The following is a 16,671-nucleotide window of genomic DNA, read 5'->3' on the forward strand; positions in this document are numbered from 1 at the left end:
CTGGCGGCCCGAGAGAGGAAGTGATCGTGAGGTATTTGAAGCACTCAAGACTGACGATTGCTCGTTTTCCAGTGAGTTATTGCTCTGTTAAGTCAAAGGTCACAACAGCAAACGATAAGGGCTGCCATAAAAATACAGCTCTCGTGCGTTTAATACAGCTCTAATCATTGCTGGTTTAATGCAAGATTGTTTTAAAATTATTTATGTCACTACAGAAGTACTTAAAATGTGGCTTTTGAAAAGTATAAATGTTAAAAAGAAAATAAAAATAAAGATTTTATGCCAGCAGTACTTGTCAGTTCACCCTTGCAAACTGAATATGGTATCCAAAATCTCAGTCCAATAAACTTATGCAAGTATGCTGTTTTATGTGGCCATACTGGAAAAAAGCAGAGAATCGTTAGTTAAAGTATGTATATTTTTGCAACCATTCCGAAAAAAAATCTACCGGGAATCGAAAATTTGCTGCGCTCGATTTTTGCTTAAGTCTAACTGTTTTTTTTATTGTATAATAAAGTTTATACCAGTAATAAGGCGATGAAATTTTCAAACTTTTAAAGATATTAGTTTTATAGTACATTTCATATCATTTGTTTATATAATAACATTAATTCTTACAGCTTAATAATACAGTTGGATAAAGATCTGCGACTGGACAAATTGATAGAAGAAAATCAGTAAACATGCTAGCTCTCACGATAGAAGTTTGCTTAGCAGCTTTATACATATGCCTCTCCCTGCATGTGCATAGGAATTTGCAACAAGTAAGTTGTTATATGTACAGCAAATAAATCAGCACAAAATTACATAAATGGAATGATGCATCACCCTGTTGTTCCGTGGTTATAGAACTGTTTGCTCTAGGTGCTAAAATTACCGATACCTAGCTGAACTCGTGAAGCAAACTCTGATGTTAGCAGATATGCAGAGCTTACAAAAAATGTATTTGATGATGACATAAATAGTAATAATAATAATGTATACCTACCCAGCTCCATTTTGCAGATCAATACATGAATTGCTTGGGTAAAGTAAAAATCAAAAATAAAACGATAGTTAAGCTAATTGTTTGCTAAAGCAGTTTTCCGTTGACCTAAACAGACACGCATACTTAAAACTTGGTAAATAAAAAAAGGAATTAGAATAAAGTTTTACTGCATTACTCATTTTGTCCAGTTCGTCGACTTTCTTGAGGGTTGAATGCATGTAAAAATCATAAATTCTCTTAACAGATACATCTGTACTGTTGATGTATCTAAACATTTTGAGGGACACTTTTAGTGTAACGACTGCAGGTTTAAAAACGACTTAGAATTAATGATCCTTTGATTTTCAAACAACAATGGAGTGAATTAGCACAGGTTTTTTTTTCGCTGAAACGGACAGTTCTACGTGTTTTGAATTGTTGTTTGAAGACGTTTTTTCTTATAGGTTTGTTTGTAGCACATATAAGACGTGGGCAAAGCATGCATTTAGGAAAAGTTGCAAACCTGGTAGAATGTTCCTCCTACACTGATTTTCAATGGGAAAAAATCTCACTAGGGTTCTAAATCGTGCAGAGTCTGAGATTTCTCTTTCTCCTTGTTTACAGCAAGAGAAGGCAAAAGACTCATAAATCTCGCTGCAGCCTACAGAGACAAGTGCATTTGTATGCATCGTTAGAACTAGCTAATACCTAAACGCATTAACAAGTCATGTAGGCTTCCAGTTTCCTGGGTACATTAACTTACAGTTAAGTTCTGGCGTACAGAGGCACTGTGCAATAATATAGAAGTGCATCCATCATTTACTTGGCCATAACAGATTAACCATCTGAGAATGTTATCACTGAACTTGTTTACCACTTTTACAGCCTGCTGCTGCTAATTCTCTGAAAGTGCTGATCACTTATTATATGTGTGTGTGTTTGTTGGGGGTGTCACGTATAATCACATCGAGGTGAAATTGCTTATGAAACATCATCATGTCTAATGAGGAACAGCTAGGTCATAAAAGGATGGTAAGAAACAGGGAGGTATCAGGTAAAAACGTGCATCGTTGTTGATGATGGCGCGTGTTGTGGGGAGGGGGGGGCGCAGGTTGTACAAGACAGGGAGCGAAAAAAACTAGACTAGACACCGACTCATGAGAAAAGACAAAAATTGTAACTTGTTTTAAATCCCTTAAGCAAGGAAGACACCTCCACAGCACCCACATTTCTGTACACTTTGCGTTATTGCTGCTTGGAACTATAAAGCACCAGTAATTCTGAAAATGGGAGCTTTGCTTTTTACCATTAGTGATATCGATTACACAAAGGAGACCCTTTCTGGAATCCATTATGGATCCGATTTCCTTCCAGTAATCAATGCAAATTTTCTTTCACTCTTCAGATTACATCTTGCTTCATGACGCTTCGCTACGTCCGCGAACCTCCACTGACATCCCCCTAAACGACCACTAAACGATAATAATCTCTACTGGAAATATCCCCCTTGTAAAAAAGTCGTGTAGATTTGCCTTGTGGAACCTTTTTATGTGTGCTGCACACAGCTTATGTGAACTTTTGTTGTTTAGTGTTCTTTCTTCATCCGTGAAAGCGTTAAAGGTAAGGGATTGGCATTGCAAGGCAGCAGCAGGCTTTTGTAGCAATGATTTATGGCCCCAATCTCGGTTCAAACAGAGTTCACATGGATTTGCTGCTGCTGAGAGCTAAAAGATGGTTTTGCTTGACAAGTGTGACTATTGGAAATTCTTCTTTTTTAACTGGTGCAGTTAAACCGCTGCAACATGTTTACACATTAAACTAGTTTTCGTTAATTATATCTATATCTGTATGTATACACACACACACACACACACACACACACACACATATATATATATATATATATATATATATAAATATATATATATATATATATATATATATATATATATATATATATTAACATTTTCTAGGGTTCGGTGTGAAAAAATGTACTCTGGACTGTTGAATCTAAGAAAAGCCTGATTGCTTTGTTTAGAATTATCGTGCTTGTACATGTGTTTGTGCTCTGAAAATAATCCCTGTTGTATCAGTCATAGGTGAAAGATGCAAAACATTTTTATTATTATTTCTTTTTGCATTCCTTTTATTCTAATTATTGATTTATTTGTCCTTTGGGGTGCAGCATGAATTCGTGAGTACAGATAGTTCGATAACTACAATATCTTGCAACGGCCAAGCAACTTCTTTGCACTTAAATTTTAATAATAAGGGCCAAAAAATGAGAAAATTGTAGTGGAATAACATGCATTCAGTGTTGGCTTTTAGGACGTGACTTGTGTTCTAATGATAGTGCCCCTGTTACGCCACTATTTTAAGAAAAGTAAAAGGTTGTAGGAGTGCTTTTACTGTCAAGTTACTTATGGCATGAGTAATATTTACACATCTATTTTAATGGATCCTAAAGGGGTTTTAGACACTGTCAGAATTGTGAATTAGTTCAGACAACACTTGGAGTTCTGGCAACTAAGGTCTTAAAACCTGGTTATAACTGAACCAACACAGACCGCTTCTTCAAGCTACATGTGCGTTTTTTTTTTCTTTACTGTATTTAAATTTCGCCCTTACTGATTTTTACGACATTTGGTTGCTGTAGCAATTTACAATTATCTTTTTTTTTCCTAGGGCCTCAGTTTGTGTCTTGAGAACATATGTGCTCAAGTTAATAATTTATTGCCATGATTAAACTGATTTCATAACGACTCAGGGCAAATGTGCATTCTAAATCATTGTTATAGTCTTTGTACATTTTATCAAAGAGGTAAAGTAATTATTTCATTACAGCTTGCAATCTTTATTCCATTTCTTACGGTCTGAAAGAGTACGTTAAACAGCCAAAGTGATTGTATCTTTGTGCGTGCATGTTATGCATCATCGTTGTGCAGCACATACTAATAATAATGATTATGCGAATTATTATAATTACAGACCACTTTTGAAAGTTAGTTTATGTTTCAGTGAAATCCTGCTGGCTTCAGACGAAGGTTCTAGATTCTGAGTAATCATCCCTGATTAGAAACAAAGTGCAATATATGCAGCCGTGGAAAAGCTGCTGGCATAATGCTTAACTTTTGCATGTACAAGAAATCTGGCACATTTATATAGTGTTGCTAGTAAGGCGGTATAGCCAAACCGAACAGCTCAGCATTTTGTATGAGATGTTAGTGAGTGTACAGGCAAATAAAGCAGACAAAGAAGGTAGTGTTAAACTTCAAATTTCCATTTTGTACTCACACCTCATATTGTTGCCCCACCCCACCTTGCATTTTTAATGTACACGAGTCTGTAAATGTTGTTCAATGTACTATTAAGATATAAGGTGTCATTTTCAGCTAATGTCTCCTTGCACAATCAAAAACTAGGCTTCCGGAAAGTAATCCCATGTCTAATCAAAATAAAGCACTGGTTTCCAGTTGCAGATTTTTCTTTCTTGTCTTTAAATCATAATTGCCCAGGAAATAGCACATACTTATTTAAGTACATAGAAAATTTTGACTATATATGTATAACTGTGATTAAAAGTCAAAATGATGACAAACTAAAATTACCAACACTAAAGGAAATGGAAACTGAAGAGGGTATGTTACAGTAAACTAGAAAAACGAGTACTTTGATATATGTGCTGTATATTAATGCGTACTTTGAAAATAATATGCATTTTGGTGTCAGGAAAGGCTAGGATTTTTTTTTTAGTTTAATGGATCTTATTAATAAAAGAAAGAACGCAATTATAGGGAACAAAGACATATTAGTAACCAGTCAGTGGCAGGGTTTTAAGAGTATGTAAATGTAATATGGTGCATTTCAATAAACGACATGGAGAAGGGTTTACATGGAAGAATATTGCATGACAGAAATAAGCTGCTAGATATACTAACCTAGTATTACGGGTTCAACAAACACTTGCCGAGATGTTGCATTCTCTTCCTTTGCAATCCATCAAGTCAGGTAACAAATGGACAGCTTTTCACAAACCAGGATGTGTTCTTCCTTAAAGAAAATATCTTAAGGCTAAAAAAATAAACAAAAAAACATATAGTGGTACTTCAGCTAAACCAGCGTTACATTTTGTTGTCTCAAAGTGCTTTTAAAGGGTGCATTTTTAAGTCAAACCCAATAGTTTGTTTGGCGGGCCATCTTTTTCACGATCTTTGTTTATTTATTAATACTACTTAAGGCTGTGTCCAAAAAAGTCCAACAGTACATAATTAATTTGTAAACTCAATGTAAAAGAAGAATATGAACTCTGAAAAACTGCATATAGATCACTTGCAGCCCTAAATACCAAGTAGCACGTTGGGAAGTAAGCTGCATGGTTGCATTGAAGTCGTCTTCCTTTGTTTACTGTTTCAATAATGAAACATCTTCCCCATGGAAAACGTGACATAATTGTCCTTATTTATTTATTTCAGTCGTTCTACATTGTTTAAGTTTGGTATATGTAGTTAAGATAACTCCAATAACGTCAAATACCTGTCAAAACTTAAGGTTTATCTAATGGAATAAGTTAGAAGTTAGTCCTTTGTTCGGCTGTGTGTTACAATGGGGCTGCCTTTTTAATGGGGCACAAGATATAACTAACCCAAAGTTTACTATTAAATTGTTAAATATAAATGTTAAGGTTTTCCCCAATGCATATTTAATGAAGTATGTAAAATTCAAGTGATTTTTATTAAATTCGATATGTATTTTAAGACTGGTCCAGCCTCTTTTGTGCGCTTCTCATTGTTTGAATATGATAATGATTTTCCTGTAGTCTTTGTTTGTCTCTTCCCGACGTTTCTGAGAAAATCGTTTAATTTTAAATATAAACTCGATGGCCCGAGTACAAAGCACTGATGGACAGTGCACCTTTATCAATAAAATAACACAAAATAAACAAATTAAACATTTTTAAAAAGTTCTAAGTGAATCATTTACACATTTGCCATGCGCATATACGTGTCCTTGCACCAAATATGATTTATAAGTACTACTCACATGCCTTATAGCAGTGTATTGTGTTTTAGTACTTCATGACATAGATTAACATATGCTGTTTTATGGGGAAAAACATTACCTTTTACAGGAAGTTAGATTTATGCAAAAACACAGCCCGAAATGTTTTAGCGACATTTTTACAATGTTTTAAATATGTATAGTTCTGTTTTAACTCGTGCTTCACGCTTAGAATAATACAGCTGAGGTGTAATGTTTCAAGAGCAAATACTCATTACGTACCTACATTAACCTGAACTTTTTACTGTTTTGTATCAGCAAGTAGTCCACTGTTACAGTCCAACGAGAATTTTAAGTTATCAAAAATGCATTTGCAGGTACAACGTCAAGGCGCGTCAGAAGGTGTCTCCTAAAGATTTCCCAAACCAAATTCATCTGTTTTTAAATGTTTTGTCAGCAGGTTGTGGAGCCCTTGTGTACACCTTGGCAAGGATGTCTGCTGGGGTGCTTTAAGTGGCGTGGGCGGATGCTTAGAATGTTTCGCCATTACTTTATCAGTGCTTGGGACGCCTAACCCAGAAGTCCTCCTGAAGATAGAGTGGCCATTGGAGCATCGACTACCACGTGATCCCTTGGGCACGGTTATTGTTGAGCAAAGGTGTCAACTCTCCTGTGAAAAGAAATAGGAGATGCAAAAAGCTCTTTACTACGAAAATACAGGGCCTTTTGCAGAGTGCCCCTATCAGGAACCAAATGGCATGGGGTACCTCGGTCAGCAGTCTTATCAGCCACCTAATGAGTACATCCCCACATGCTTCCTACAGAGAGAAAGTGCTACAAATTCTGCAAGCCTCAAGGCTGACCAGGTAAATAAAGGTATCCTAAGGACAAACGTGTGTCAAACCTCTGACTTGCCGGAACAAAGTCAACGGCCTTCGGTGGTACCATCACCTAATTCAAGCTGCATCTCGTCTCAGATCAGCCCAAGCAATACAGTCCCTGGACCTGTCACCAAGTCTTCTAACACTAACGACATCGGTACAGTTAAAAGTACCAACAGTATACGAAAACAAATATTTCCGTGGATGAAAGAGACTCGTCAAAACTCCAAACAAAAAAGCAACCTTCTAATTACAGGTATGCTTCTTGCTGCTTAAGAAAACACATCAGACGTTCAGATTGTATGTACATTGTATTATTGTTTTTAACAAACATCGGTAATGATACCATTTAAGTATTGGGAAGAGAACTAATAACTTTTCAGGTTCTGAAAAGGCTCCTTGTACCTGAAAAGTAAATTTGGCATTCATGCTCTTAAATTTTTGTAAGTAATGTTATTTAATGTAACTCTTGCATAAAAGTTAGTAAAACATTCATGGAAGTAAATACAGGATGCCAGAATTATTTCTGTACATCTACAGTGTGAGTAATCATTAATGTACAAAGGTTAGTTAGGTATAACAATACAGTTCAGTAAGCAAATAATAGCTTTGTGTATTAGCACTGTATGCCTTCATTATTACTTGTATAGGAAGAAACAAACAACTCTAATTAATGCATACATTCACAAAATAGTAATTTTTAAAGCATTTTGCAAAATGCACATGCAGCTAGGGCCCACTGTAATCATGATTTTAGAGTACTGTTTTCTTACAAATTGTTAAAGGTCGAAAAGCAGATGTTAAAACATCATTTGTTAATGAGCAAGTTGTCACACATACACGTGTGTGTATTTATTTTATTTATTTGTTTTACTGAGTTTCATTTTATTTTTATTTGCAAGTTGGCCACTGCCACACTTTAAAGTTCACATCTGCGTGTAACAGTGAGTATAGTGAGGTTGTTGTAGCTACATTAAATCTTATATCCTTTTGACTTTTTGTATTTTTATCTGCCTATATCTAGTTATCTGTTTACATGTCTAGCTATTTTTTGTCTTGTGTATGTTTGTTTGCACCTGTCTGTCTATCTCTATATCTACTGTTTACCTGTCTAGCTTTCGGGATGATTGTGGGTGCTTTTGGATAGTGTGAAGAAACCATAGTATATGAAGGAACCGAGCACAAGCATGCAGACAACATACACAAGCAGGAGGATAACACGCGCACTCCACAAAGTATAGTCTGGATTTGAACCCTGTTTCCTACAGCTGAGTTATGTTAGAGGTCTTAACGCTGAACCAACCTGCTGATCACGTGTTTTTGTGTGTGCATGGTGTGCGTAGTGGACTGATAAAAACAGGCAGATACCCCCCTCTCTCACACACACACTCTCTCTCTCTCTCTCTCTCTCTCACACACACACACACGGTGTGAATGTGGGTATCCGCCTTCTTTTTACCAGCCCATTTGTTTACCTTTTATCTAGATTCCAGTTTTTGCATGCCAGCAGAATGCGTTTGTATGTGTGTGTTTATCGTGTAGTACCGCAACGCTGTGAACAGCATATGTTAAAATGCATACAAATATTGCTTTTAGATCTGATTGGAGTGTACCTCGAACACTCATGCACTTATACACATTTGAAAATATTGCCATTCTGCACATAGTTCTAGCTAGACTGTGCCAGGTAGTTGCAGGTGAATTTGGGCCTCTGTTATTCTCTCTGTAGCAGTTACTGTAACATACGTTTATGGCCATTTTGCAGTACAGTGTAACTTTAAATAAGCAGGCAACACAACTAACTGACCTCACTTACTTAAATCTAGATATTTCTGCTGGAACAGATACATTGGAGAGTCTTTTTTTTACTTTTATATAATAGCTGTGAACAGCTCTGGAACTGTAAAGCAACAAGGAGCACATGAAGAAAAATCAGGTCCTTTATCTGGGTGACGTAAATTAACAGTGTAACTTGTGAAAACCAACTAAAATTGGAATATTCTAATGTGCTGCTGTGTGTAGGACACTTACATGTGTAGTATAATGTTTTATATAAGTTCCAAACGTTTTAATTAATGCCATTGCTTTCTTAGGTGAAAACTGTGACGAGAGTAGCCCTGCAGGGTCAGCTTCTAAAAGGGCTCGTACAGCTTATACCAATGCACAACTGGTTGAACTGGAGAAGGAGTTTCACTTTAATCGCTACTTGTGCAGGCCTAGGAGGGTGGAAATGGCCAATATACTCAACCTTTCAGAGAGACAGATCAAGATATGGTTCCAAAATAGGAGGATGAAATACAAAAAGGACAACAAGGTGAAAGGAGCAAATTCTCCAAATGGACAATCCCCTAGTAGAAGTCCTCCTTTAAACTATTCTAATCAAGTGCCAGTTGTCAACGATGGGTATGAAGCGCCAGTCCCCCACATTTATAGTAAATCTCAAGGAAACATGTATGGCCTGACAGCTTACTCTGCACCCCTTTATGACTGCCCCACACCTCAAAAAGGATACGGCACAGCATCTGTCGCATTGGATTATGATCACCCCGCCTCTGTACAGGGGGATAATGTTTATGGAACATCAAGCCTTCAAAACAGTCATGCCTACATTGGTGCGAATTACTTGGAAAGTGTGCCCAGCACAGGTCCTGTCTTCGGCCATCCGCACCCTTCTTCCGCTAGCGTGGACCACAGCTGTGCAGTTCAAATTCCCTCCAAGCATCATCCCGGATCTTGCGAGAACACCCATTCATCTTCGTACACAGACTTGAATACCCGTAGTGCACCTCAAGGACTTTGCCAAGAACCTCCGACTCTAACGCATCTGTAAGACATGCCAGGCTAAAACATGCCTTTATATTTGCTGTGCAATGCTCATCAACAGTATTATCAAGACGTTTATTGACGATTTCCTCTATTTATTGGACTTTACAAAGATATGCATGTGACATGTATAAGCACTGGCTAAATTCGCCCGAGTCTGGGACTGCAGAGATAACATTTTAGTTACTGAAAAGTGAAACTTGAAAAACATTTTTAAATTTGCAGATGTTTGTATTTTTTCTAATTATTTAAACACTTTTTATCGGAAAGGTTCGAGTGGACTCATTTACACTGAACATTTTTTTCTTGAAGGCAATTAATGTTTTCTTATCAGTCTAAAGCATTTCTAATGTTGCATTGTATTTATGTAAATTGTTTTGATTCCCCTTTTCTAACTTAACGAACATAAACACATTACTGCGGTGTAAAAAGTATGTCATGTACTTTCAAAGAGGAATTATTTCGTTTTTTTTTTCCTTTTGTTTACAGAGTAAACGCAGTAATGTGCATTACTGAGACATTTTCTTCTAAATGATCAGCAAAAATACATCGGGCCTTCTGACCTCACCACTGATTGTTTCTAGAATTATATTTTAATTTACAATTGGATATTCTAATAAAACTTTTGAACTGAGCGTTTTTATGTTTCGTGCGTTGGGTTATTCGAGAAAACAGTACTCTGTTGTTCCTGAGATCACTTTGCCAGCTTGTAGTTTTACTAGGGGTTGGGCTTCACCCCTCTTTCACCCCCATTAATCATTTGGACAGGGCGCACTTCGCACGGCCCCTCCATCTCCTTTGAACTTCCAGTTAGTATGCAGCGCTGCAACTTTCTTGCTTCTGCGGCATTTACAATGGTTTCTGCTCCCAAAAGGCCCAGCACACTTCGTGAAGCCCAGGTTAGAAGTCAATTACTTGCGTCTTCTAAAGTATAGCTGTTTTAAACACTTTTACGTTATTTTGAAAATGTCGCGGTAGATGAAAACAAAAATAAAATAAAAATATTCATTTTTCCCCCTGAGTCGGTGAGAACTAATTAACAAACGATTGCTGAACCTCTGAGAAATTGAAAACCACTCAGATGTGCACCCCTTCTCAATAAACGTGTCTTCCAAAGTTCCAACGGTAATTCATGTGATTGATACAATAAGAAAAAAGCGTCATCCCGTGTGTACCTGTACCTCGTTGCTGTACTTACCAGTGTATTTGTGTCCTTATCCGTCCTTTCGGTATTTAAAATGAAGTTTGAGTCGATACTTCCAGTTTAAGAAATAATTCTCGTTGAGGGTCCTAATTCTGTGTATATATTTGTTCTACACGTTGTACAGTAATATGCCATTTAGGCCTGTAATTACAGAAGTGAGGCCATCTTGAAAACAATGGCTAACTATTGTTGTAACGGATGCTAAACCAGCAGTCGTTTGTATAACTGTGGAAGCCAGGCATTATTAAGCTAATTGTAAATAAATCATTTAGCAAGTAAGCTATACTCCGCAGTGCATTTCCCACGCGGGAAAGTGTAAATTGTATTACAGTAGAACAATAATAGGAACTTTTATTGCTTAGTCTAAAACATGCACAATTGTCACGCTTTTATGTAGTACAACATATTATTCTGATCATGGATTCGGTTAAAGTGTTTCTAGGTAAAGAGGCAGAGTTATGCATAAGTTACTCGCAGTGCAGCTACTACTGATGCTGCATTACTTTCTGATGGATTTGTCCTGCATAAAAAAGTCGTTTAAAATTAATTACTCTCTATTGCCGGTATTAAATCAAACCTCCAGGCTAAGTCAATTTTACTGTGTGTGGCTGAAAGGTCAGTGGGATGTTGCATTAATGCTGACTCCGGGAATTGTAATAATGAAGGTTTTTCAGCCAGTGCCTTCAACCCACGCTCTAAGAGACAAAAAGTCACCCACGCAAAACCTGCCATAGACTTCAGTACCTCCCTTTGGTAAGAAGGGGATGTTCTGCGCATGTGACAGGACAAATAGGATGTTTTCATTTTTTACTTAACAACACTCTCCCTTCATAGGACTTCTTGTATCTTAATTCATTTTCATAGAGTCAGCATTAATTAGTAATTATTTTATGCTCGTGTTTTCACTCAACGAGTTGCAAGTTTTACATTTTTTCCTTCCTTACAAGTGAGTTCAAAATAACGTTTTCCAAAAAAATGCAACTTTATTTTAGACTTTACATTAGAGTATTGCTCAATATATTGACGACACATAAATCTTACTGGAAGTGAAACTAGTTACAACACAAACAGTAAATATTCAGGACAAGCGGGGAAGATTTGTATGAAAATATTTTTTTTTTCTTTGAAATTGGCGTATTTGTCTTCTTCAGTTACTGTAATAACGCTTTAAATATTATATTTTGCACCGCAGAATGCTGCAGGATTAAAAAAAAACGCAGTTATTTTTAGACTGGAATTTCGTCCGTGTAACTGAACCGACAGCTACCTAAACTGTAAATTAAAATGACCATTAAATATACATAAGGTACAATTAATTGAGAAAGTCCGCATCGCTACGTAGCAAAAATACTATATTTTTATAAAAGTCTCATTTATGTGGTGAGTGTTATATTTTTTGTGGGTGTGTATATCACGGACAGTTATGTGCTGCCAAATCTATGACCTCATTCCATAGACTAAAGTATTTGTAGTGTTGTGAAAGTGTATCCTGAGTGTAAGCAGTTTGTTTATGTACACACGCACTTAGTTTTATTGATTGCTTACAAATTTCTTTTTGCAAGTTTCAGGCGGAGGTCTAATAGTCATAAATGTTTTCACAGAATCTTTCAGAGTAACGTTGCTATTACTGTCATAAAGTCATTTATCAAAGCACAGTAGAGAGAACACCAGTTTACACTTACATTTTATTTAATACAATTTATCACATCCTCTTCCTTACACATCAAGTAAAGAACCCAGTGCTCTGTTAAGTGTGAACTAGGCAAATAATCACAAACATCATTTAAATTGATCTAATAGCTAAACAAATATTTTCAATTCTGCTTTTTGCCATGAAGACCAGTTCCAATCCTTACTTGTCATGGTATGCACATTAGTTGTATTGCAAGGATTTATTATTATTTCAATTTGTTGACAAGGGTAAAAACAGTGATCTGCATCAAGGGTGAAACAGTGATCCACATGGACTTATTTTAGGCTCAAACAGAGGTGTAAATACATAGAAATACAGCAAACCATTAGCAATGCTTAAGTGAAACAAATACACGGTATTAAAAATACAAATACTTATTTCAAGGAGATAAAACACACAGCAGTTGAAATATAGCAGAAGCAAGTACACAAATCATATATATATATATATATATATATATATATATATATATATATATATATATATATATATATATATAGACACACACACACAACTGTGAAACGATTCCCAAATCAGGGAATAATTTGCTTCTTGAACATGTCTGTCATTGTTAAAGCATGTTTTTATAGTATAGCTACTGAGTAGTAAGGCCTAAGTAGGATATTAGCAATGTATGTGATTTGTTTGTAACTTGTGGTTTCATTTGTGAACTGAAGGTTAAAAAGAAAAGGAACCAAATTGGGAAATGGATGGTGGTAGATTTAGTGCTTGAAGCTTCTGCTGAGGTCAGAAGAGGGTTCTGAAGGTATTTTCTATGTTTGTAAGTAGTTTGGTTAATTGACCATCATGTAAATGTTTAGAATAAATTGTTGTTGGTGTATGATGATTTTTGGTTTTGGCTGATTCCATTGCACTCACTGATTAACCAGGTGTATTTTGAGATTTTCTTTTTGTGAGTGGGGTGTAGTTTAGTATTTATTGGTTACATTGCTTCCTGATTACTTATAAGAGAAAACGCCTACTGGCATTTTCAGTTTAGTTGTCAGTAAAGCTGTTAATTCATTTTGCATGTGGCATTAATTTAACCACTAATGAAGGAAGCATATTATGTATGTGAGAGACCTTTACATCTTTCGGCTTATCCCGGTTAGGGGTCGCCACAGCAGAACTCCGGTCCCGCTAATGATTGGCAGTGGATTTTTACATACCGAATTGCCAGCCTTGACGTACAGCCTTCAACCTCTAGCTGAGAATCGAACGGGACTACGTCTTGTTGTGAGGCGACAACGCTACCGCAGCACCACCACCACGGGTTTATGTGAGAGACCTTTACATAACCAGACTAAAACTGATTAGTTATGACATGGTTGGTTTCTGTACGGGTTGCCAAGTTTTGATTCCTCAGTCATCAAGCTAAATGCTTGGTTTTACCGATAAGACATAAAGTGGGAAAGGGTAGTGAAAAATAGACTCCATTTTTTTATCCAGTCAAAGGATGACCAAGTAGTTTAGTTTACTATTCAGATGAGGTGACTGGTTTACCTTAATGTAAGCTACATATGATATAAGAACTTTCTGACCTAGACACAGCGAAAGTGACAAATAGCAGGAGTTATTGAAACCATACTTGGTTTTAATTTATAGAGTTTCATATCCATTAATTTGATCAGGAATCTGTTGATCAAGTGACCCTCAGATTTCAAGATTTCGTAATAAATGCCCATTTTTATTAAGGAAAGTATGGGGAGACACAGCTGTAATCGGTTCAGGACACTTGTTTGAAAATTAATGTTTACAATAAAAATTGTTTGGAAAACTTCCTCTGAAGTCATGGTTCAACAAAGAACATTTTTCTTTGAGAAAATGACAACAATGGTTTTCAACTTTCATGTGTTGCATGGAGAGGGACAATGCACTGCAGCTCCCTCACCACAAAATATGACTTTCTTTCATGTTACTGCATCAAAGAGGAAGGGAATCATTTGTGCTTGTGGCAGTCTTAGAGAAAATGTTGATTTTTATGAAATAGCACTAAAAATTGCTACAGTACCAGTGGTTGAAGTCTGTCTTTCAGTCAATCGATACTTTCTTGAGGAACTCTGGTTGTGGAAGGTAGGAATTGTGCCCCACTGTTAGTCTTCCTGCTTTTGTCTTCACTTCCTTCATATGGACCATACCTAGCTGCTAGAACATGTGGGTCATTGTTCTTTTGTTGCAGATATGGATAGAGCTTGTTTTAATAGTAGGTTTGACATTTTTCACCTAAAGTACTATATGCTTCTTATATTTTTTTTTTTGTCTGGGATTCACAAACTTGGTTGCTCTGCTCTCTATGGATAATTTGCCAGCAGCAGAATAAACAAAAATTACTGCTTACATTGGATGTTTTATCAGACAGTGCTAAAGCTAATGAGCAACTATAATTAATATCTTCAAGTTTAGCTGTGAGAAATGTATTCTGAAATGAAACACAGGAGAGCCTAATCACAAAAGTATACATTGTAAGTGTCATCTGGCTGTGGGATAAATGCGATGTTCTGTTGTCACATGACACAGATTGTAAGAAGCAGAGTGAAGAGAGAGACCCATGCCATATTTACGTATGAGCTTGCTTGTTTGTAGTTTATTAGGGTATGAACTTCACTCCCCTTTCATAGACTGACCAAGTCAAGAATGATAAACAGGTTCTCCATTAGAAAAAGAGGTTAGAGGGTCACAGACACAAACAGTTACAGTATTACTACAGGTATTAATACTTTTAAAGACAAAGATTGATTATATGATGTAGAAAAAACAGTAGTCATTCTTTAATTCATGCAAATTGCACCCTAATACAACAATAGAGTTAGAACCCCTAATGACAAGTTGTTCTAGATCATGTGATTAATTTAGTGGATTTAAAATGATTTACTTTTTGACTTTTTTTTATAAAGTCCTAACTAAAGAAGGACAGAAGGACTTGATCAGTAAGTTGAGAGTTATTTGTTACCACTTAGGTTTCAATGGTTCTTATACACGTAACTTCTATGGTTCCTAGTTCTTTTCATCTGTGTTTTATGTTTTTATACACGCACACACACACACATACACTAGCCTTACTGTACAAATATTTTTTTTATGAAAAAATATATATATTTAAATTTTTCAGATCTTAGTGCTGTTTTCATCCTTTGAATCATCTTACTTTGTAACAGGTATATGTCTTGGGGCTATTGCTTTATTTAGAGAAAATACTGCAGTCGTGATCTAGTATCAGGAGTCTGACGTTCTGGTTTTAGTAAATGTGTAATCAGCCTGATAATCTGGATTCCTAAATGTTGCTCCTGTGTAACCAGTAGGAAACATTTTTAACTGCTAAAGGTTTTAATTTCATAAAGCTATAGTCAGCCATAAAAAAATACCAATCACTTTAAGCTGTCAGAGCTATAATTTGGAAAGACCTTTTCTTGTAAATTATCCACTCAATTAAACATTAAATAGCTGCTAAGTTATAATTGCAACCTTCAGGAGCTATAAATGGTGAGGGAAATGGCAAAATAAGAGTTATACTACTGCAAAATTGACTGTAAACCAGGACTTAGTAAATGTGAGTGCATTATCCATTGCTATCACTTGATGTATGAATACTTTCCAAGAAAAGGGAATCAATTTTGTGTGTGCCAGGATGACTTGATCATCGTCGTTTTTATGAACTGATAAAAAAGATTCAATGGGAAAGTAAGTAAAGAACTCACCAATATCATATTAAAAAGTATGCATCATACTACACACTTGTGTAAAATGTGAACAGTCTGGTGTGTACTCTTTTAATGAAGTAGTGTATGCTTTAAATGTAAAAATAATATAGAATCCTAAGTGATGAAATATGAAAAATAAAGGACAAGCCCACACAGTGAGCGTGTATGGGGTTACATGTCTGGGGTAATGGGAATGGTAGGAACTAAATACTGCAGTACTTTTGAAAGGGAAAAGTTTGATATTTCAAGACCTCTAATGGTTGATAACAAGGAAGGCCCACTGGGGACATATGCCTTATTTACTGGAACTTTAGAGTTATGGTCTCTTCTCCCACCACAATGGTAATGACAAATATATGGGGTGCATTAAGAAGGGTGATACTGTAAATTACCAAGCTGCCAACCAA

The 16,671-nt window shown here is 36.1% G+C and overlaps 1 protein-coding gene across 5 annotated transcripts in view; it reads left to right on the plus strand.

Moving 5' to 3' along the window:
* Positions 1-16,671, plus strand: part of LOC122811830 (homeobox protein Hox-D3-like) — a 1,090,053-nt gene that overhangs the window by 420,692 nt on the left and 652,690 nt on the right. The window contains exons 2-3 of one of the 5 annotated variants that reach the window (XM_044083942.1): positions 6,426-7,102; positions 8,940-10,304. The exons of the other annotated variants lie outside the window; for them this stretch is intronic. Coding sequence (XP_043939877.1) covers positions 6,655-7,102; positions 8,940-9,676 — 1,185 coding nt within the window. The 5' untranslated portion in view covers positions 6,426-6,654 and the 3' untranslated portion in view covers positions 9,677-10,304. Of the gene's footprint in view, positions 1-6,425; positions 7,103-8,939; positions 10,305-16,671 lie in introns of those variants that run through there. 5 annotated transcript variants of the gene reach the window in all.

Source organism: Protopterus annectens, chromosome 9.part0 (assembly GCF_019279795.1).
Source record: "Protopterus annectens isolate FY-2018-M chromosome 9.part0, PAN1.0, whole genome shotgun sequence".
In the NCBI taxonomy this organism is placed as follows: domain Eukaryota; kingdom Metazoa; phylum Chordata; order Ceratodontiformes; family Protopteridae; genus Protopterus; species Protopterus annectens.